This window comes from Hibiscus syriacus, unplaced genomic scaffold (assembly GCF_006381635.1).
Source record: "Hibiscus syriacus cultivar Baekdansim isolate YM2019G1 unplaced genomic scaffold, ASM638163v2 tig00110430_pilon, whole genome shotgun sequence".
Taxonomy (NCBI): Eukaryota; Viridiplantae; Streptophyta; class Magnoliopsida; order Malvales; family Malvaceae; genus Hibiscus; species Hibiscus syriacus.
Genome location: NW_024062734.1, coordinates 1,529,683 through 1,552,769, shown reverse-complemented (window position 1 = coordinate 1,552,769; position 23,087 = coordinate 1,529,683). Strand labels below are relative to the sequence as shown.

Here is a 23,087-nt window from a genome sequence, read left to right as displayed (position 1 = left end):
CACATGTCACATTATTTTAAATCTAATCATACCATCTGATGTATACATCTTATAAAACAATTGGGATGGCGCATTTAACAATTAAAGCTGCGACTTTTATGTAAAAGCCTAATCTTTGTCTCGCCGTAATTTCACATTCAACGGTCATGACGGGACTACTCTTCTCTTATCAACCATTGGATATGGAAATTTTTGTCGGCAATCATTATTTTTTGTGCCAACACAAAACTTGTCTAAAATTTTGCTTTTTTGAGTCTAGTCATGGCCAACTTTTCCTTGAACAATAAAAATTTGAAAAATTCTACTACGTAGGATGGATTGGCATCTTTAATGATAATATCATTAAATTAATTTATAAAACATTAAATTATAAGACATTAAATATATAATTATATATTAATCTAAAATTTAAATAATTTTTAGGGTAAATTACACCATTGACCACATAACTATTTACCCCTTTTACTTTAACCATCAATTTTTTAATTTTGTCAATCAGTCATCTAACTATTTAAATCTTGTTAATCAAGTCACCTGTTGTTAAATATTCCTCATTACTTACACTTGTATACTTAAAGAAGTTACTTAGAAAAGTAATGCAATAGAGTTTTCCTCTTTTGTTTTATATGCTTCTAAATTCCGCTAAATATGTATGAATTAATTGTGAAAGTATAATTTTTATTTTAACAACTGAATTTAAAAAAAATGTCGAGGGATGTTTGGTTTCAATACAAATCTCACATTTACTAAAATTTTTATTATCTATAATAGACAATTATTTCCTTTTCTTCGAGTATTTTAAGAAAATGTAGATTCACAAGTCTTAATCTGGCATGTCATAAATCAAAAGAATCAACAATATAAGCAAAAATATAAATTTTATTATCATTATTAAAAATCTCAACAACAAATAGCCTAACCACTAAGATAATTTTTTTCCTACGAAGTTATCATTACGGGTAAGCATAAATTTATTATAATCAAAAACAAGTTTAGTTTGTCTCTTATTTAAGAGTCTCTCACAAATAAAACTTCTACATAGAACATGAGCATACGAACTATTATAAAAATTAGAGTTTGGAAGTGCATCTAGATGCAGCTGATGAAATTTCTCATGTAGACACGTGTTCATAATCAACTGCATCTTTAAATTCGACGAACATTCATCTATTGCTTTTATTAATGTTTGGAAGTGTTAATGTCCACTATCCACTCAACTTGATTACCACAAAGTTAACTTTAGAAACCACGAATACAATCACCTCATCTATATCCTTGATCAAGTTTATTTATAGTTTGCTTTTATTTTGATTGTGGTCCTTAGGACAATCAAAGCAACATGAAAACATTGATATGCTTTGTGTTCTGACTTACCACACACGTAGCAAATCATCAAGTCGTAGGATTTCTGGTTCGTCTCTAGTTCCTTGAAGTTGGTTTATATTCTTGTTCATCGTTAATAAAAATGGTTCAAGTGGTAAGCAACTTCATATCGTTTAAGTAAGTCTCGAGTTTGAGTTATTGTGTATGTAAAAAATCTCCAATAAGAGACTCACCCACCGAAATCAGGTGTATGACACAAGTCAATAAGATTAATCAAGACAAATTCTCGAGAATTAGAATAAAAAAAATGGCCGTCATGGGATCTGTAATTATACTTAACATACTTTAATTTGATTGGTTAACGTTCTGTGATCTGCATTTTTAGATGCAGATTTTAGTTATTATGCGTGAATTACTCATTGGTCGGTGTTAAAATGCGGAGACGCTTATGCAATAAATAAATAATCAATCAACCCTACATCGTACTTTGAAAAAAAGTTTAAATTATCAAACAAATAGTATAAATAACGTAAATAATTTTGTTTGAAGAAAACCCCTTACTTTTGCATGTTTCTCATTTTCAGTCCTAAACTTTTTTAAGATATCACTTTTCATGCCTTGTGATTTTCATTAATTGTTAAGTACATACCAGTTATAGTATAGTACAATTTTTTCAAACTGATCTTTTAATATATTTTGTGTTTGAGATTTATCGAGAACATAAAAAAACTAATATTCTTAAATAATTTTTTTAAAAAAGGACTACTCAATTCAAACTCAAAAATTCTCAATGGCTTTTGCCCCCTTTTTAGGGGTGAAACTATAATTTTTTTATGAGGGCCGAATTTGAATTATAATTTTTAAGAGTTAAAAATATAATTTTATCATTATTTTGCTACGCGACTTTACAATTTTTAGAAGGATAATATAATTTTATCATATATTAATTTAGGGTTAAATGGTTCATTATCATTTCGGTACATAAAAATTTTGTTTGAGTTGACCCATAAAGCATAATACACAAAATCTCAATTCATTTTTTATTGTAAAAAGTTCATATTATTATCTAGAAACGTATCACATGACACATAATATATACAAGGATGAATCTAGAGGGGGCGGGTGGAGACGGTCGCCCCCTAAAATTTTCAAATTCCTATATATCTTAAATATTTTATTTGTATTTTCTATTTAAAATATGTTTTCGCCCCCTAAAATTCTATAAGTTCGCCAATACTTAAAATTTTACCCCTCCTAACATGAAACCCTATGTCCGTCCCTGAATATATAATAAGTTAAAAATTCAAAAAATCCAAATATTTTTTTTTTATTTGACAAAATAAAAAAAAAATCATTTTTTTGGATTTTAAATTTTTATGACATTAAAAAAAATGGACGTTGAAAAATTCAAGAATCAAACTAAATTTAAAAATTCTTCAACTACCAAAATAATAACGAGATACAACTTTAAAGGCCAAAGTACAATAACTCAATAATTTATAGTTTTAAATATGTCTGCACTAGAACTCATCAAGTGAATGTTATTCTTTCTAGAGAGGGGTTCGAGCAGTTGTATTTACAGGGTGTCTGTATGTGTAATTTGAACCATGAACTTTTCAACTGTAATACACATAATGTCAATTCATGTTGTCAATTGATTAAAAAAAATATAGATATTACATTATAATCACCCTATGCAATTAAAAAAATTCTACTCGTAATTTAACTATTTTAGGATGCCATGGTCCCTTGCCCCCCTAAGTTCGCCCGAGCCACGTTCTTTGATTAGTTTTTACCCACAAGTTTTTTCTATTCAAATTTCCCATATTATGTATTAAAAGAACACAATAAAGCATATTTTCTTCCTATTTGTTGCAATAATTAAATTATAGGAAGCATCATACCCATCTCCATATAATACAAACAAAAATTATATATATTTTATGTATAGTTTAGCAAAACTCTTTTCTTGTTCATTGCAATAGTCAAATTTCAAGAAACATCAGACCCGTTTCTATAACTTTCGAAAGAAAAGAGGACCAATATTATAAATTTGGAATTTTTTTATTCATTCAGAGTTTTGAATTCACAAAATTGTATTAATTGATAAGACGAATACACCAATATAAAGTTTGAAAAATTTGTTGTTTGATGTAATGACTAATTTAATATAATTATATATACAAAATTTTAATTTAATTTACTTTTTTCATATAATACTAATATCATTGTTATTGATATAATATCATTTTATATAACATAACAAATAAAATAATTATACTTTTTTGTTCTTTTAATTCGTGCAACCACGTTGAAAAAAAAATTAAAATTATATAAATTATTATATAAAATCAAATGCATTCAATCAAAATGTATCTCAATAAAATAAAACAACAATGAGTACTTATGACTTTTAAGTTTGAAAAAGAATGTCTCTCCACAAAAAGTTGCCCCTCAAGTTAGAGAAAGAACTGTTGCATTTCGTTATTATATCTCTCTTGTAACTTTTTTAATTTTTTAATCCTTTTGATATGTATAATGATTAATTAATACAACAACGAGATGCAAAATAAAACATTATATAATTTGATTGTTCTTTTTGTTTATCGTTTTTTCAGTGTTAGATTTCATGTTGTCTCTATTGATAAAGAATATGTTTATTTGTTATGTTGATCTTACATGTTTTGGATCTTCGGATTACATTTCGATACACGGTTGTGTTCGTAAATAATTTTTTCATGTTGTTCGGCTCTGATTTACGATTTTTTCAATAGTCTTTCAGTAGTTTGATCTATTTTTGTGGTTCGTTTGTGGATGCAATCAGAACTGTTCGTATCTATACTTGTTTTAATGTTTTGGTTCTGTTTTTTAAACTTTTTCCTTATATGATCGTTATATGTTTCAAGTGACTAGTTTTTTGTGTGAATAATTAAAAAATTTAATTTTATATTTATTTTATGATTATAAACTTTTATTATGATTTTAAATATTTATTTTTTAAATAAAACTAATGAATTCTATAAATATAATAATATCTTCAAATTATAAACACGTGAAGTTAACTAATACAAGACACACAAAAACATATAAATCCCAAATAAATACAATTAATTAGTAAAAATATTGAACTAATAAAAAATCATACGTGGATTATGAATTAATAATAATAAAAAAATCAGTGTCATAATCTGTGATCCACATTTGCCTCCACGCGGAAGATGTTCACGCGCTTACTTTCCGGGTCTCTTTCGTTTCTGCAATTTCCACTCCACCCTTCCCTTATCATATATAAATCCCAATACAAATATTAATAAAAATCTCTTACACAGTAATAGAAGAGAAATAACACATCTTTACTGGGCGTGCTGTTTTCACATTCTCAGATCAAGATCTCGCTTTTCACTTGGTATTTTCGAATCTACCCTTTCTCCTCTTCGTCTTTCTTCATCTCAATTTTCCAACACTGATCTTGTGTTAATATCCTTATCTGGGTTGAACTTTCTTTTATCTTGGGGTTTCATCTTATTTAGTTTAGAAATGACGGAGATATTGCTCCATGGGACTTTACATGCTACGATCTATGAAGTTGATAAGCTTCACAGTGGTGGTTCAAACTTCTTCGGCAAGGTATAACATTATTATTCTGGATCAAGATCATGCTTGCTTCTTCCTTTATATTGTTGTTTTGGGTACTTTTTGCTGTGGTTGACTAATCAGTCGGTTCATTTTTTAAGAGTAACCAAAATTTTCTATCATGTAAGATCAGTAATGGGTTTTGATCTTGTGAGAGTTACAAATTTAAGATCTTGAAAACATAATTGACCTTTTTGTTAAAAAAATTGCTTTTTGATAATCTGAGTTCCAAATGATCACATCTTTATATTGATATAGATCTTTCGAAATGTGGGAGTATCAGATAAGATCTAGGCCTTTGTATTGTGGAACCCATCAATGGGGGGCCTATAGAATACTCTGAAAATATTCGTTTTTGGTAATTCCAGAAGCCACGACTCACCCTGGTTGAAAGTGAATGTGTACTGAAATGGATTTCACTGCCAAACAGTCACACACACAACTATTCTTTTGAAAATATAGGGGGACGATTCGGGTGATTCTTATGAAAGAAAATGGTTTATGATCCTCCTAGCAAGCATTATTTTCCTATATAATCCTCTCAAATGAACATCACTGATCTTTTGATTGTGTCGTTGTACTATGATATCCATGAAGAAGATGTTTTTATGCTCGTGTATACATGTGCTTGTCTGATTGCTCATGTATATGTATATCAGTTGAATAATTTGTCTTTGAAAATGCATTTGGTGCTATTTTGTACTTTTTCCTTTGCAGTTATCACGTCTTTTTACTCATGTCTTCAACATTTCTCTCATATTACATTTCCCGGTGCCTTTGATGGCAATATATTTTACTTATTTCTTTCCTTTAAATATGAACTCCTATACATTAGCGCTTACTCTCCTTAGATATGCTTATAGTTGGCGATATTTCTTGAGGATTATCGGAAGGTTTATCAATCCTTTTATTGGAAGTTCCATCTTGTGTTCATTTGTGCCGTTGGAACATATTTTCTCCTTTTACTTTGGCAAATTTGTCAAATATTTTGTCTTGTTTAATCTTCTGGTTCGGAAATATTATTAGCCTGTTTAACGATATAATGCCGACTTTTTTCTGTTTTAACCGTCATCGTTTTTTTTAATTGTTTAAGTATCTGCTGGATGAAATTGTTCTTGCAGCTTGTGCAACATGTTCAAGAGGCTATCAATATAGGTGAAGGAATTCCAAAGATTTACGCGTCTATTGATATTGAAGGGGCTAGAGTTGGAAGAACCAGAACAATAGAAAATGACACTTCCAACCCTAGGTGGTATGAATCTTTTCACATTTACTGTGCCCATTCAGCTGCCGATGTGGTGTTCACCATTAAAGATGACAATCCTATTGGAGCCACTCTGATTGGAAGAGCATATCTCCCTGCTGAGGATCTCATAGGAGGGGAAGAAGTGGATAGGTGGATTGAAATCAAGGATGAAGACAAGAATCCCATAAAAAGTGGTGGTAAAATCCGTGTTAAACTTCAGTATTTTCCTGTGATAAAGGACCGTAACTGGAACCGCGGTATCTTAAGTCGCAAGTATCCAGGAGTTCCATATACATTTTATCCACAGAGACAAGGGTGTAAAGTTTTTCTGTACCAGGATGCTCACGTCCCAGACGGATTTGTTCCTAAAATTCCTCTTGCTGGAGGCAAGTATTATGAGCCTCATAGATGTTGGGAAGATGTTTTTGATGCTATCACAAATGCTAAACACATGATCTACATTACTGGTTGGTCTGTTTATACTGAGATCACTTTGGTGAGAGACTCAAGAAGGCCAAAGCCCGGGGGAGACATCACTCTTGGCGAATTGCTGAAAAAGAAAGCGAGTGAAGGTGTCAGGGTTAATATGCTCGTTTGGGATGATAGAACATCTGTGGGTTTGCTGAAGAAGGATGGGCTAATGGCCACCCATGATGAGGAAACCGCAAATTTCTTCCAGGGTACTGAGGTCAACTGTGTCTTATGCCCGCGTAATCCAGATGACGGTGGAAGTTTTGTCCAGGATTTACAAATATCTACCATGTTCACTCATCACCAGAAGATTATTGTAGTGGATGCTGCGTTGCCTAATGGTGATCCAGAGAAAAGGAGAATTGTGAGCTTTGTTGGAGGTATTGATCTTTGTGATGGTAGATATGACACACCTTTCCATTCCCTGTTCAGGACCTTGGACACTGCTCACCATGATGATTTCCATCAGCCAAATTTTGCTGATGGTGCAATTACCAAAGGTGGGCCAAGGGAGCCTTGGCATGATATCCACTCCCGACTAGAAGGGCCAATTGCTTGGGATGTCTTGTTCAATTTTGAGCAAAGATGGAGAAGACAAGGTGGTAAAGATGTGCTTGTTCAGCTGAGGGATCTTGAAGATGTCATCATTCCACCATCTCCAGTTACATTTCCTGATGACCATGAAACTTGGAATGTACAGTTGTTTAGATCAATTGATGGCGGGGCAGCTTTTGGTTTCCCAGATACTCCTGAAGCTGCTACCAAGGTTGGGCTCGTGAGTGGAAAGGACAATATCATTGACCGAAGTATTCATGATGCCTACATTAATGCTATCCGACGAGCAAAAAATTACATCTATATTGAAAATCAGTATTTTCTTGGAAGTTCCTTTAACTGGAGTCCTGATGACATCAAACCTGAGGATATTAATGCTTTGCATCTGATTCCAAAAGAGCTTTCACTTAAAATTGTTAGCAAGATCAATGCTGGAGAGAGGTTTACAGTTTATGTTGTTGTCCCCATGTGGCCAGAAGGGATCCCGGAGAGTGCCTCAGTTCAGGCAATATTAGATTGGCAGAGAAGGACCATGGACATGATGTATAAAGATATTGTCAAGGCTCTCAGGGACAATGGTAGGGAGGAGAATCCCAGAGATTATCTAACATTTTTCTGCCTTGGGAACAGAGAGGTTAAGAAGAGTGGAGAATACGAACCTTCTGAGACACCAGATGCTGATACGGACTATTCCAGAGCCCAGGAGGCCCGTCGTTTCATGATCTATGTTCACGCGAAAATGATGATTGGTAGGTGATGAAATTTTCTTTAGTTCTTTATTATGTTTCTCTTTAGTACCTACATCTCAATTAACGTTGTTTTGCTTTCTGCAGTTGATGATGAATACATAATAATTGGATCAGCAAACATCAACCAACGATCTATGGACGGTGCTAGGGACACTGAGATAGCTATGGGAGCATATCAACCATATCACTTATCAGTTAGGCAACCAGCACGAGGTCAGATCCATGGTTTCCGCATGGCACTATGGTACGAGCACCTTGGAATGCTTGACGATACATTCCTCGCTCCAGAAAGTGAAGAATGTGTCCATAAGGTGAACCAGATTGCTGACAGATATTGGGATCTATATGCAAGTGAGTCACTTGAGCAAGACTTGCCTGGACACCTGCTCCGCTACCCCATTGGCATCTCTAGTGATGGAACTGTCACTGAATTGCCAGGAACCGAGTTTTTTCCCGACACAAAAGCACGTGTTCTTGGTGCCAAATCCGATTATCTCCCTCCTATCCTCACTACTTAGTGGATCCTTGCCTTGTTCTCAAGTTATAACAACTTACCTTGTCTGGTTCAGTGGTTCTGGAATTTGTGGTAGTAATAAATCTTGTGTTCTAGCTTGCAGAGTTTCAGTGTTGTTTTGCGTTTGTTTTTCCGACCGATTGTTTGTATCTGAACCTGAACCAACTGTGATGCTATGGTGTGATTTTTAGTGCTGACCGGTATAATAAAACGTGATTCCTGGTGTTTATCCGATCGTCTTATGTGTTATGCGGTTCTTTATTTAGTCTTTTTCATCGTCTTTAAATTAATATTGTCTTGTATTTACTCTAGATTTATTAAAAAAATTAAAAAAAATCAAGTATTGAATCAAATATTAAAATATAAATCAAATAAAAAATTATATACTAATTTATTTATATAACAATTAAATTAAAAAATATATTTAGGAGTGAACTTTTGGTATTCTTTTAACTTATAGTAATCACTAATTTTATTAATAAAAATGAAATATTTGAGGTTATAAGAAAAGTGAACAAAAACAAGAGTAAATTATTCACACAAGTCGGACGTTTTCCCTAAAATCATCAAGGCACAAAAATTAATATCTAAGAATAAAAAAAATTCATACATGAAAAAAAGTTAAAAGCTCAAATAAATAATTCAAACAAATAATATATACAAACAAACATCATATCTTCGGTTATTATGAACATCTATGAATATTTAGCATGAGGATTTAAAAGAGTAATAAATTAATATCATAAGTATATAAATGTCATTTGAATATGTAGAAATGACGTCATATCTAATATTAAGAGAGAAAAAAACGTATTATAAGAGTCGACAAAAAACATACTAAAAGACTAGATATAATTATTGTAATTTTTATACAAAAGAGAAACCAATTAAATTAAAAAAATAACATACTAATATTAAAAGAGATAAGAGAGAGAGAAAAGAAAAGGAAAAACGAGCTATCGATGATAAGCTCAATATCAGTGTTATTGTTGTCAATGAACAAAAATTTAGAAAAATAAAAAGGGTGAAGAAAAATAGAGAAAAAATTAAAAATTTTCTTTATAATTCCCTCATTATTTTTATGGGTTTTTAATTAACGCTAAGTTTTGCCGATGGATTTATGAATTATAAGTATCTTTTATTATTTTTTAATTATTTTAAATAAAAATTAATCTCGTCGAATTAGATAGAATCAAATACAAAGCTATCTCATATAATTAAACCCCACAAAAATTAAGTACGCATGGTTCATATAATATTTGTTTATATTCGTTATTAAACTAAATAAATAACTATGAACAAAATTTTTATGTTCATTTAATAAACAAATGAACATGAATAAAATTGTTTTTTGTTCGTTTATTCTCACAAACAAGCTCGTTTAAAAGTTCACTTATTTACTAATTTATCGACATGTATATAAGCTCGTTTACCCGATTCTCTTTTTTCTTTTTCAATATTTTAAACATTGGTAAATATAGAGATTAAATTAAATATAGAGTGAATTTTGAAATCCAAACTATGAAATCTAAAGAACTTAAGGACTAATAGTGTAATTCTGCTATTTTTTACGAACATATAAACCAACATATTCACAAATTCTAAACCAATGATAAATAAACACTTTTAAAATAAACAAACGAATACGAACATAATTTTATTTATTCAAGTACGTTCATTTACACCCCTGCCCAGATTGGTTAAAGTCTAGTGGACGTCCTTGTACAATCCTGAACATACATTGTAATCCTAGTAATATTAAACATAGCAGAGGCGTACATCCTGTAACGGTTAGTAGTCTACAAACAATTGAGAATTTGATTCTGGATAAACAAGTTGAGTTTAAACAGAACAGCTCAGGCTCAGCTAGCTTTTAATCTATACTATATTTTTCTCTCTTCGCAAATAAATAATATATCTATAGCATTTTCTCACCTTTCTCTCTCTCTCTTTTCCTAAATTATTAGGAAGTAGGTAGGGCTGAGAAGAAGAAAAGAACATATAATAATAAAAAAAAAACAACCAAAACCCAGTTTGTCACTGTTTTACAGGTAAATTCTTTTTGGTTGATATGTTTATAGTGGATTTTTGTTTCATTCATTTCTGTAAATTTCATTACATTTTTGGTTCTTCAATTGTTATCTTGATGTTTCATATCAGGAAACTAGATTCCCATTGATTTGCAGATCTGTTTTAGCTTCTGTTAGTACTTGTTTTGTATATATGGGGTAAGTTCCCTTTTTTTTCTTTTTTCTTTTTGGTTCTTATGATTTTGCTATATTTTATGGGCGTTTACGGACAAGATTGAATTTTTTTTGGTTGGATATGTTTTTTTATTTGGGTTCCTCTTTGTTTGTGGTTGAGTCAATGGTGCATTTTTTTTCATCCTGCAGCCTCGTTTTTGTTATATAGTAATTGACATGCTCATCTTGGCTCTTTAATAATATGATTTTGTAGGATTTATTATGTTGATCGTTACTTTCTTTTGCATTTGGTGTCTAGGCACCTACTCTGGCTGTGTTTGAAAAAGAAAAGGAAAACATCTAGGAAAGGAAAAGTTTTCTCACTTTCCAAACAATCATATGATTGTAAATTACTGGTTTAGGCAGAGGCTACTTTGATGCGTTGCTATTAATGTTAGATTAGAAAATGGGAAATTTTCAGATGTTGTCTAGTGATTCTGGTGTAGCAGATAACATTTTTTTTATTAAGTGGCAACTGATGATTTTTGGTTGAGATTGATATGGCAACATAAGGACTTTGTATCGTTAAATGGTTGAACCCACTGTTGAGGAATGTTTTGCTTAGTAACCCAGCCACCATGCTGGACATCATTGTGCAAGGCCAATGCATGGTTTCAATCATGGATTTGATTGTTTTAGTTTTTCAAATGAATTTTACTTCTTTTGGAGGGGCCTTTCTTGTAAGTTGTAAGATCGATACGCAATTAGCTTTGTTCCAGCAGGTTGAAGATTTGGATAGTGTCATAGTGTTGCATTTATGGAGGATAGGCTTTGACTCCTAATCCCTTTGTCTTGCTAATAGATGAACCTATTAGGTGTATCAGTACTGTATCTTTATGTATGATTTTTGTTGCAAATAAATAACTTTTACTGCTGTTTATTATACTTGATAAATAACTTTTACAGTATGCTTTATATTGACGTGTATTTGTGAAATTATCATTTGATATCTTCCCGATGAATTTAATATCGGGATAGTAGCCTCAGCTAGAGTTTTTGGCAGCTGGTATGATTGTGTGTGATTTGTAATAGAGCAGTGGTTGTCTAGGATGCTATGAGAAGACGACTTTCAATCCCTTGGTGAATGAGTCATCAAAAGGACTAAAAGTTCAAGGTGAGACAGGCAAGAAAATCAGCATATCAGAAGGATTCTGGACCACTAGCACTTGCGACATGGATAACAGTGCAGTGCAATCACGGGGAAGCATTTCATCGATCAGCACAAGCAACCAGACACTTGATCCACATGGCAGTGTTGCAGCTGCTAATGCCCCCGCTGAATTTGTGAATCATGGCAAGTTCCCATCCTTTATGTTACTTTGATTGGATTAACATTTGTATGTGACAGGCTGACAGCTTTATGAACCACCTTATCTTCCTGCCCGGATTGTCGTCTTTGGACCTCATTTGGTACTAAAATATGATGAGTCTGTCTATGCACGATCTCATAAGTGCACTTGGTTGCAGGCCTTCTTCTCTGGAATCAAATTCGGCAGCACTGGGTGGGAAACAGGAAGTCTGAAAATCAGAAGCAAGAGGTTCAAGAACCAAAACTAAAGTGAGTTATTGTCAGAAAATATTGATCTAGTGTTTTTATTATTGTCTTGATTTCAAATACAGTTCTTCATATGAACTCTCATCCACTTGAAAAATGATCTGCGCGCGGATTTGTTAATATGCAGTTGAGAAAATAAGATAGAGGGTGTTAATTAATTCCATTTCCCTTTTTCTGATATGTATTGTTTAAATTTTACTAGGCATCAAGTCTTCATTTTGCCTGGAATTACTAGATATGAAACAATTTCCACGTAACTAATTTATGTGGCAACCTTCATTTTATCATCACCGTTCAGTTCTTTCTTCGGTGCTGTACAAAGGCACATGACAAAGGAGAAGAGATTGTTATTTCCACACAAAAAAAATCAACTTCAAATCTTCTGGACAAGGGAGCAGATTTAATTGTTCCACGTTTTAGCTGCCTTTGATCTTGACAAGATGGGTTTTGCTACCAAATCATAGCATTGTTTTAATAATACAATAACGAGTAATGACAATCTTAACCATGTGGGCTTTGCAGCATGACCTTAACCACTGTGCTTTATTTAGAACCATATCTTCTATAAGCTCGGTACAGTGAGGCCCCTTTTTATAGTTATGATATACGAGGCTTGTTTGGTCTTTCTTTCTACCACAAACTCGGGCTTCCTTCATTAAGTCACATTTCTGTTCTCTGCGTATGTTGATATTTAGTTTCTCAGCATTCATTGCTGTCATGATGAATGGTGCTTGTATAAAGTTTGAGTGTCTTAGGAGTTGTCTCAAGGAGTCTGATTTTAGCGAAATCCTGATGCATGTCTGTATAGAACCTGTATCTAAGGTAGTAAATGTTGAAATGGAATATCGTCTGCTTATGGAAAACAACTTCTGATATATATCTTGTCAGCACTCATTGTCTGTGCATGGAATTCTTGCTTTGCAGTTGGAATGCGACTTACGAAAGTTTACTTGGAAGCAACAAGCCATTCCCTCAACCTATTCCTCTTCCTGTAAGTCCCAGCACCAGCAAGCCCATGGAATCATGAATTGCTTGCTTATCTGATTTTGTGTTTCTCATGTTAAATGACAGGAAATGATAGATTTTCTGGTGGATGTGTGGGAGCAGGAAGGGTTGTATGACTGAGCAACGACCCTATGAGTGCATTTAAAAGATGGTTAGATATCAATATCCATCTGCTTTGTTGTAACATTTTTAATTGCTGTGTTTGCTTTCATTCATTTGAATATGTAATGACAGAACTATTGCTTTGAGTCAATGAACATAAGTTATTCTCTTTCATAATGAAAAAAGAAAGCAGAATTGGTAGTTTATACTCTTTTTTCTTGATTATAGAAACTTTTTTTATTTACATCATTTTCCTCTTAAATGATCATCCAAAAATAATCACAAATTTTTTGAATATATAATTTAAAAAAAAAATTAGGGAATAAGGGATTAATAGAAATATCCAAAAGGCAAAAATGGAGTGTGAAGCTGAAGAGGGAAGCCTAAGTTTCCTAACACAGATTGCTATTTTTTTTTTAGTTTTTCCAGTCTTTCATTTACCTTGCTGGTGAGTAAGCCTGCAAAGCTTGACATTGCTTCAAAATTCACTGTCTGCTCCTTCGCTCCTCCCCAGATAAACACACTGCATGCATGGTTTCAATAACACGCAGTTGCCGTTTCCCCAAAAATATGTATACATATACACACACATTGTAAATATAGACCAAACTTTTTCTGCAATAATCACCAAACTGATCTTAGAAAAGAAAAAAGGATCATTCCTGAGACACTGGGTTATCCTACAAGTACTGTACTCAGGATTTTATATATTATAATTGTGATATGGGATTAAATTGAAGCATCAATCACTTGATCCTAGGGTTGTTACTCTATGATATTCATTATGATATTTTTCCCATCTCAATAGGATTGAATGTGATACTCGGATCGTATAAGGACCGATGTAAAATTTTATGTTAGAGGATGAACTTATAAAATTATAGGAATGATAAACCTATAAAATCATATGGGTGAAAACAGATTATCAATAGAAAATACAAAAAAATATATATAAAATAAATGATAATTTGAAATTTTTATAGATATGACTGCCCCAGTTAGGGCCTAGGGGTAAACAAAACTCGACTTGAAAATTAATCTTCTTGACTCGACTCGGCTCAAAAACAATTATTTTAGACTCGACTGAAAAAATCGACTCGAATTGATTTCGAGTTGTAATTTCATAAACTCAACTCAAATTTTTTTAATTCGAGTTGACTTTTAAAATAGAACTCGAATAACTCAAAATTTTTAGTAATTAGTATATTAGTTTTCAAGTTAAGTTTGAGTTATAAAATAAGACTCGTCAATTCAAATAACTCGAAATCTTTTTAACTCTACTCGAACAAATGTTTACTCCTAACCCCGACCGCCCCCTTTTGTCTATCCCTATACTCATAGATACTCCATAAAATTAGACTGTTGATGAAATTTAAATCTTGATATTTATGGAACTGCATAGATCCCATTCACCCTAGCAGAGACGGTTGATTTTTTTTTTCAAAAAGAAAAAGGTATGGGATAAGGCATGGGTATGATGCTGGTTTCTAGTACAAACAGGAGGTTTCTGAAGCCCCAAGAAACTTCAATGTATATATTTTTTTGTTCCGAGAGAAACTTTGATATTGATATACGTACTCTTGACAATACAATAAAGGCTAGTTCCCAGATTAAAGCAGCTTCCTCGTTCCTGTTGGCTCACTGTCACAAGTAAAATACGAGTAAGAGACAGTCGTATCTTTAAAAAAAATATTTTTATATATATTTTAAGAACTTTTTATTAATTATCTTATTTAATATTTCTCAAAATTTTATAATTTTACGCCTTTACGATTTAACATATCTTTTTAAGTTTACGCCCAATATAAATTCATTCGTCCATCTCTTTATAGAAATAAACAATGAAACCATTAAATAACAAAATGTTAACCGGGGTAATATTAGTAACATTAATATATCTCCATCTACACATATAATATTTCCCTGTCGGGTGAGATGATAACGGAGGGTCAAGTCAAGAAAGGAAGGTCATCAAAAACAATGATCTGAAGTCGTTGAAGCGTTTAAAGTCAAGTGCACCAGTTTCCAAGAAGTACAAAGAGAAACAATTTCCTTGCTTTTTTTCAATGAAGAAAAGCTTTTAATTGGTGAACAAGCCATCTGCCCCAGACATGTCTCCTTTTCTACAGGCAGACAACTTCGAAATTATTTCAAACATATATATATATATACACCCCTCCATCCTCTTCAAAACAATATCCCTTCCTCACAGACAACACTTGGTCACATTAAGCAAGCACTGATGGCCGCTTCATCAAGAGTCTGCCCCAATGGCCTCAAAGTTACTATCACCGTGACTTTGATCATTACAATATTTCTGATGCCATCAGGTAATAAAGTTCAAAAACTATTTGGGGTTATTTACTTTCAGCTAATTTTGTTTTATTTTGACTCATATTCCAATGTGTAGCTTAGGTTTTGCAGTGAACTCAGGTGGGTTGCAGCAGAGTGAAACGGTGTTGGGGTCAAAGCCTCCCAGTTGTGTGAACAAGTGCTTGAGTTGCAGGCCTTGCATGGCTACTCTTGTCATTCCTACACACAAATGGAAGAAAAACTTCGAAAAAGTAACGTATCGTGGCGATGAAGATGAAAGCTATTATCTCCTGGCGTGGAAATGCAAATGTGGGGATGCGCTCTTTCAACCTTGATCGTATCACCATCCACAACGCACAGATCTTTCAAGTTAAATATATACTACACATAATCCCTTGATATATATATATAGGACTGCTATTGTATATACTAGGATAATCTTATGTTCTTTTAATTGCCATTTGAGAGCGAGGGAAGATAATGGTGGTTATGGTAATTTTCAGTTTGCTAAGAATGAGAAAACTTTAGTTTAAATGTAGAATCTATCTGATCATTGTAGAGTAGTACGTTCCTGGCGTGTTCTTACTTCTGAAAACAAACTTCATGCAAATCTGTAGCGAGAAAAGACTGATCTCTACGTCTCAGCTCTTTCTTTTCGTTCAAAGTGGGCGGAAAGTACGTCGTGCTTACCCTAACATAGACTGCTTAAGTGACGGTTTGCATTGCATGTCAGTAGAGTTGATTAGTTAACATAGACGGAAATCTATCAAACCAGACATGAACAAAGTGTTCAGTTTGTTCTCTATTGTCACTCTTCCGTACAAGTACAAGGGGTTTGAGCCCTTCGGAATTTTCTCAAGATGTCTCATGACTCATTTGAAGGTAATCCGACATTATTTCCATTTTATTATAATCTTTTGACATGATCACGGTAATCCATCATCAGTTAAATCTATTATTAGACAGTCATATTTAGAGACGGAGTCAGAACTAAATATTATCAGGTGATGAAATATCGGACTATTTTAAAAAATATAAAAACTTATTAGGTATTTAAACTCAAAATTCAGCACTAACCAAACGATTGTAGTGATTAAGGGATTATTGTTATCCTTGAGGTATCGAGTTTGAGCACTGCATATGTACAAGTATGAGCGTTCATAGTTAAATAGTTGAGAGCCTTTATACATATATTACCTTGTATTCACCATAGTTTTATAAAAAAAAATCAAAATTCACAAGATAATACCTAATTTGTTTAATATTTAAACTTACAATGACCTAAATTATTATTAGACTAAAAATTTTGCGAACACGAGATTATCCTTCTTTAATTCGGTATTTATTTGATTAAATATCTAACAAATTCTTACATTTTTAATTTAAATATTTATTTTTACATTAACCAAAATACTATTAGATCAAAATTATATCAAATATATAAATTTTAACAAAAAAATAAAATAAAATCAAAACCTCAATAAACTCCCCTGGCCCTATTACTCATCTGTCAACCCAACAATAATCATCAATCACTTTACTGCCTGGTATCATAGAAATATATACCTGTCAAACAAAACTGAATAGGAGAATATTCGATCTCAGCCCATTATTAATCTCTTTCTCTCTTTCCTTCAAATCACCACAGTCAACTATGGTAAAACCATAACCATTAATACAATTTTAACTTGAGATATTGGATCAATACAAATAGGAGCGGAACCATAAATTTATTAAGACAGGGTTAAAATATGTTTTTATTTTTCATAAATATAAATTTTTTTAATTGAAGGGAGTCGGGTAAATTTTTTTATTTTTAAAATATATATTTTCAATATTAATTAATACTTTAAAAAAATTTTGACAATAACCAACACTCTTCTTAACCTCTATGAAGTTTCGGCTATAAATATAAATTAAAACAACACACATCAGATAGAATTAAAAAGACGTGAGTTGTTACCGACGCATATAAAAACTCCATAAAGAAAACTGAGGCTATGTTTGATAAACTATTAAAAAAATTAATTTATTGAAATTTAAATTTGAATAATTTATTTTTTAATATGTTTGATAAAAAAATGTGAAAACCCGAATTTTATCTACAAACAATAGCATTAAATTTCTAGGCCCAATTTAAAAATATATATTAACCACAGTGGTTGAAAATGTTATTATTAGATGATTCATTGAATTTAGAGAAGAATTCTAATGTGAATTTTATTTTATTTAGCAGTATAATTATATTGTTATGTTCATACATGTCAATTCTAATGTGAGTTTTATTTTAATTTTATTTTATAGAGACAAATTTTTTATTCCTTAAAAATTTTTAAAAACTAAATATTAGAGGTTATAAAAAAATCTCAAACACGTTGACTCCATATCTACCTTAATTTTATAGGGTTGTATCTAACAGAAATTAGTAGGGTACGACATATTTCCTATTAAATTTTTTAGATCAAATTTAGGTGAAGTTTACTTCACTCTATCATGTTATATTCATTAAAACACTATTCTTGATTGTATAACTATTTTTTTATATTTTTTAATTATATAGTTTCATGATAAATTATACATAAAATTTTAATTTTATAACTTTTAAATTTTATAAGATTTTATAGTATTTATTTAATTAAATTAAAAAATTAGTGAAATCGAATTAGAAAGAAATTTAGAGTTTAAGATAATTAGAGGTAAATATATAAAATAAATTTTGTATAGGATGGATGAGCTCATATTATATAAATAAAACTCAAGTTAAATTTGAGGTAAAATAATAATATATTTTTAATGTTCTAGTAATTTAATTTGTATTTTTAGTATTTTTATATTTATTTTTAATATTTTTATATTCTAAATTTAGAATTTTTTTCTAAAACATCAAATAAACCCGTGAATTTAAAAAAATCAATTTGACCCTCAAACTCGACTAAAAAATAATTTAGCTTATTTGTCATATCATTAGCTATCGTGTATCGCCACATCAACACGATAAAGTGTCACGCCATCACTGTAATGATGAACGACAAAAATTGTTGGTAAAGTGCCTCATTGGATTTGTTTTATAAGTTTGAGGATCACATTGATTGTAATAATATTTCGAGAGCCACATTAATTGTTTTTGAAAAGTACAAGGGTCTTAAGTAGTTTTTTGCCTCTAGTAAATGTTAAAGACTAATTTGGACATCATACCATTTTTTTTAGTGGAACCTAAACGCGTTGGAAACTGGATAAATAGGTGAAATATGCGAGACACCTTAACATCTCTTGTCTTGTCCTCAATGGTTAGGTTGTTGTCAGTGTACCCTTGACAAGGTTCGAGACTTGGTAGTTGTGAACCAAACTCAACCCTAATATTTAATTATAAATGAGGTATTTAATTAAAATACCTTTTCTTTCCTTATGAGAGCTCACGCAAAAAATAACAGAGTGAGAAAAGTTGTTTTGTTTGGTTTAATTTGTTTTTTGAAAATTAAATTTTGAAAAATAAATTATATTTTTAGAAAATGTTTTCCGTAAATTAATTTATTTTTCTGAAAAACATCTGAAAACGTTTTACGATGCTTGGAAGATGTTGTTTAAATCTTTTTTCTACTAGTTGATAAGTTTTTTAAAAATTATTTATTACAAATATTAAATACAATAAATAATATTACTTATCATAAAACTTAATATTATTATTTTTAAAATATTAAAATAATTTATTTATTATTATATATTATTTTTATAATTTTATTAATAAAAATATTAATATTGGTACACTTTATTGAAATAAAAATATTATAAATTATATTAATTATTTATTAAAGTAATAGTGTTATATTATATTTTAAAAATATTAATTAGTATATTTTAAATATCTTTATTAAATATTATTAGATTATTATATTAATATTAAATATATAATAATATTATTCATTATTAATAATTTAATAGTATTATTTCTATGAAATTAACAAATAATATAAATTTTATTAATAATTTATTATATATTATTAAAATATAATATAATATCTTATATTATTATAATATAATTGATTATTTTATTATAATATTAAAAATATTATATTATATTATTAGAAATATTAATAAATATATTTTAAATATTTTAATAATTAATATTTTGATTAAAATTAAATTAAAATATATTATTAATATTAGATTCATAAAATAAAATTATTTTGAATATTTATTCTTTGAAGTAAAAAGTTCGGAAAATGACTTACGAAAAATCAAACCGTAAGTCATTTTCTGAAAACACAAAGGAAATTTTGTTGACCAAAAAAATGTTTTATGTTGACCAACCAATTTTCCTCCAACCAAATACTGAAAAACATTTTCCGGAAAACGAATTACGTAAAACAAACATGATAAACATTTTCTGGAAAACGAATTACGGGAAACAAACACGGGATTTCGGGGAAAACTAATTCCGTAATTGGTTTTTCCCTAAAAAAACAAACATACCCTTAAATTTTATTTTCCATAATTATAATTAATAATAAAATATTACAGTAATTATATTTTTGAAAAATATTATAATCTATTAAATTATTTTTTACGAATAAAATTTTGATTTTAAATATATAATGGATATTCATCTTAAACATATGAAATTTATGTTCTTTATGAGTAACTTCAATTTCATTAAGGAATTCAAATCCTAATTAATATTTTTTGACAAATCCTAATTAATATTTGAATTAGATAAAAAAGAATTTAGATCATGAATGATAAATTTCATATTGAAATTTATAATACATAAATCCGTAAAAAATAAAATGAACAGTGTCAAACATATATATATATAGTGTTAGGTATGATTATGTTTGACATAGATTATCTTTGGTCAAATTATCGTTTCAATTCCTCTACCATCCTTTCATTTGACATGATTTTAGTTTCGATATTTTTAGAATGTTATTAGATAGTCTAAAACATTAATTATTCGAGTTAAAATATTAATCTGATTTTTTTATTTATATTACTCGTTCCAATTCATCGTATTGAAATGGGTTTTCCTATACAAGAAGAGTATTTTTAAGAAAGGTTAATGTTGGAATTTAAATAGAAGTAGTTAATAATATTCACTATTAAGACAAACTAATGGATTCTGAAAATATAAGACTTAATTATATTAAATTAAAACACAATGACCATTGGGAAAATGCATAATGTCCAAATTTTAAATCTGAGTATAGCAGAGGGACCAAAATTGTAATCTGAACATTGTCTTATAATGACTAAACAAAAGTGACAGCTACCACTGCCTCCTCTATCGGGATTGTAATTTGATTCCTGTACTTATAATATCATTAATTAGTTCATATAGTTAACGTCCTTAATTACGTTGATTAGATATTAAAATGTTTTTTTAATTATTTTTTTAACTAGAAAAACTGAACCTCATTAATAAAAACAATGGAAAGAATTATAATTACAAGATACTCAAGTATCACGAGAAAAATGAAGATAATAATCACACACAAAACTCATACATATTAAATTCAAAGATACGAAGAAAACGAAACATTCCCTTGAGAATAGCATCCAACATTAAAAGAATCCAGTAACATTCATAAAATTTCGTTGTCTCTATCGAAAAGAGACACTTTATGAAGTGATAAAGGAGTAGTAAGTGAACCAAACTACCTAGCAGACTACTTCATTACACAATTCTGATTATAGCAACAAATAATTTTTTTACCAAAGAGTGGTTCTGACTATATGTAATTACCTACAAATCAATCAAAAAATAAATGTCATAAGGTTTTTGTGCGAGCACCTGAACAACTGTAAATGTATGTGAAAAACGTACCAAAAGTCACAAGGAACGTGACACAATAACAGAGAAAAACGTCACGAGGACAAATATTCTTATTCAAAAATTGAAAACAAAACTTAAGGGAAAAAAAAGACATAGTATAAAAAAAATAAAAGATAAAATAATCATCGAATGTCGACAATTAATATTAAAATTTGTGTCATTGACGACTAAATAAAAATAAAAGTGATAGAGAAAAAAACGACATAAAAATATTTCTCAACCTTCTAGTATAATTGAATTGATATTCTAATATGGATTTTATTTAACTCGACTAAGTCAACCAATACCAAAAACAATGTGTAACAAAATGCATAGTTTTAAGTGAAAAATTCTTTTAACACAATGACAAAAATTATAGGATTTTAGAGTCCACTTATAAAGTTTTAAATAACACAAATTGAATTATTGAAATTAATTTTTTAGTAATTACAAGATAATATTTATACAGATGTAGCTCCTCAAACATAAAATATTTAAAAAGAACAACACTTCATTTTATTGTTGAAGGTCGCTCAATAAATTCAATTATTGAAGTTGTTTAAATAACTTGAATTGTATATTTTTTATCTGAATCGAGTAATTTTATTTCTTACTATGAAACAAATATGTACTTTTTGTTATATAAATTCAAACTTTTTTTAAATTAAAATTTAGGGTAAAGTATATAAATGATCCCCCAATTAGAGGACTATGAGTCTTTCGACTATTAAAAGTTACAAAATGATCTTCGATCATAGAGTACTATTTTGTTGAGTTCCCCAACTATTAAAAGTTTTAAAAAGGTCACTTAACTACTCATATTTCATACTCGTCCATTTCCGTTAAAAAATTGGCGATCATCTGAGCTGAACGTTTACTTGTTGATTGAAATTTGATAAAATCTAATCCAAAACTGTTTGAGCTGTATTTTATGGACCAACTCTTCATTTACATTCTACCATCAAGTCAATGCTTAAAACATTATAATGTCAAACCAGTGCTTGAAAGCAACGACAATACTAGTAGACATGATTAAAATGTGATTTTATCATATCTTAGTTGGCAAGTTAACGTCTAGCGCAGAAGGTCGTCAATTTTTTAACGGAAAATGACGATTTTAGAATATATAAATAGTCGGGTGATCATTTTATAACTTTTAATAGTAGAGGGACTCAACAAAACAACACCATATAATTAGGAGATCATCCTGTAACTTCTAATAATCAAGGGACTCAACAAAAATAATACCTATAATCGGGGGATCATTTGTGTACTTTAGCCTAAAATTTATTAGTTATTAGGCATCTTACCATTTGATTCACATATTTAAACACAAAAATGCATAAATATTTTTCTTTGTAATAAAGTATACCACTATTGGCCGTGTTGGATTGGGCCCATTTCACTGTTTAAAGATTCTGGAATGAGTAATCAAATATGCTTTAAATAATGCTAAGAGCATAAACTAAGCACCAGCTCTTTCTTTGTCTTGAATGGTTAAGTTACTTATCACTCTCATTGGACAGGGTTCGAGGGCTGGTATTGCAAAGAAATTAAAGAAAAAAAAAT

The 23,087-nt window shown here is 30.2% G+C and overlaps 3 protein-coding genes across 3 annotated transcripts; all 3 read left to right on the top strand.

Moving 5' to 3' along the window:
* The first annotated feature begins 4,642 nt into the window (after positions 1-4,642).
* Positions 4,643-8,625, top strand: LOC120125442 (phospholipase D alpha 1). Its single transcript, XM_039143874.1, has 4 exons — positions 4,643-4,729; positions 4,854-4,950; positions 6,078-7,977; positions 8,062-8,625. The coding sequence occupies exons 2-4, from the start codon at positions 4,861-4,863 to the stop codon at positions 8,493-8,495; spliced, it is 2,424 nt and encodes an 807-aa protein (XP_038999805.1). The 5' UTR covers positions 4,643-4,729; positions 4,854-4,860; the 3' UTR covers positions 8,496-8,625.
* Positions 8,626-10,462: 1,837 nt separating this feature from the next.
* LOC120125443 lies at positions 10,463-13,485 on the top strand. Its single transcript, XM_039143875.1, has 6 exons — positions 10,463-10,542; positions 10,652-10,719; positions 11,772-12,028; positions 12,202-12,292; positions 13,214-13,280; positions 13,361-13,485. Exons 2-6 carry the CDS (start codon positions 10,715-10,717, stop codon positions 13,412-13,414), a joined length of 474 nt encoding a protein of 157 aa, XP_038999806.1. The 5' UTR covers positions 10,463-10,542; positions 10,652-10,714; the 3' UTR covers positions 13,415-13,485.
* Positions 13,486-15,638: 2,153 nt separating this feature from the next.
* On the top strand, positions 15,639-16,086 carry LOC120125334 (EPIDERMAL PATTERNING FACTOR-like protein 8). Its single transcript, XM_039143779.1, has 2 exons — positions 15,639-15,726; positions 15,812-16,086. The coding sequence occupies exons 1-2, from the start codon at positions 15,639-15,641 to the stop codon at positions 16,042-16,044; spliced, it is 321 nt and encodes a 106-aa protein (XP_038999710.1). The 3' UTR covers positions 16,045-16,086.
* Positions 16,087-23,087: the final 7,001 nt, after the last annotated feature.

Bases quoted from the DNA above. Each gene is read 5' to 3' on its own strand.
- LOC120125442 (XM_039143874.1), top strand. From the start codon at position 4,861: ATGACGGAGATATTGCTCCATGGGACTTTACATGCTACGATCTATGAA. The intron at 4,951-6,077 runs GTATAACATTAT...TTGTTCTTGCAG, and splicing joins GTTCAAACTTCTTCGGCAAG to CTTGTGCAACATGTTCAAGA. The intron at 7,978-8,061 runs GTAGGTGATGAA...TGCTTTCTGCAG, and splicing joins TCACGCGAAAATGATGATTG to TTGATGATGAATACATAATA.
- LOC120125443 (XM_039143875.1), top strand. The intron at 12,029-12,201 runs GCAAGTTCCCAT...ACTTGGTTGCAG, and splicing joins CGCTGAATTTGTGAATCATG to GCCTTCTTCTCTGGAATCAA. The intron at 12,293-13,213 runs GTGAGTTATTGT...CTTGCTTTGCAG, and splicing joins GTTCAAGAACCAAAACTAAA to TTGGAATGCGACTTACGAAA.
- LOC120125334 (XM_039143779.1), top strand. From the start codon at position 15,639: ATGGCCGCTTCATCAAGAGTCTGCCCCAATGGCCTCAAAGTTACTATC. The intron at 15,727-15,811 runs GTAATAAAGTTC...TGTGTAGCTTAG, and splicing joins AATATTTCTGATGCCATCAG to GTTTTGCAGTGAACTCAGGT.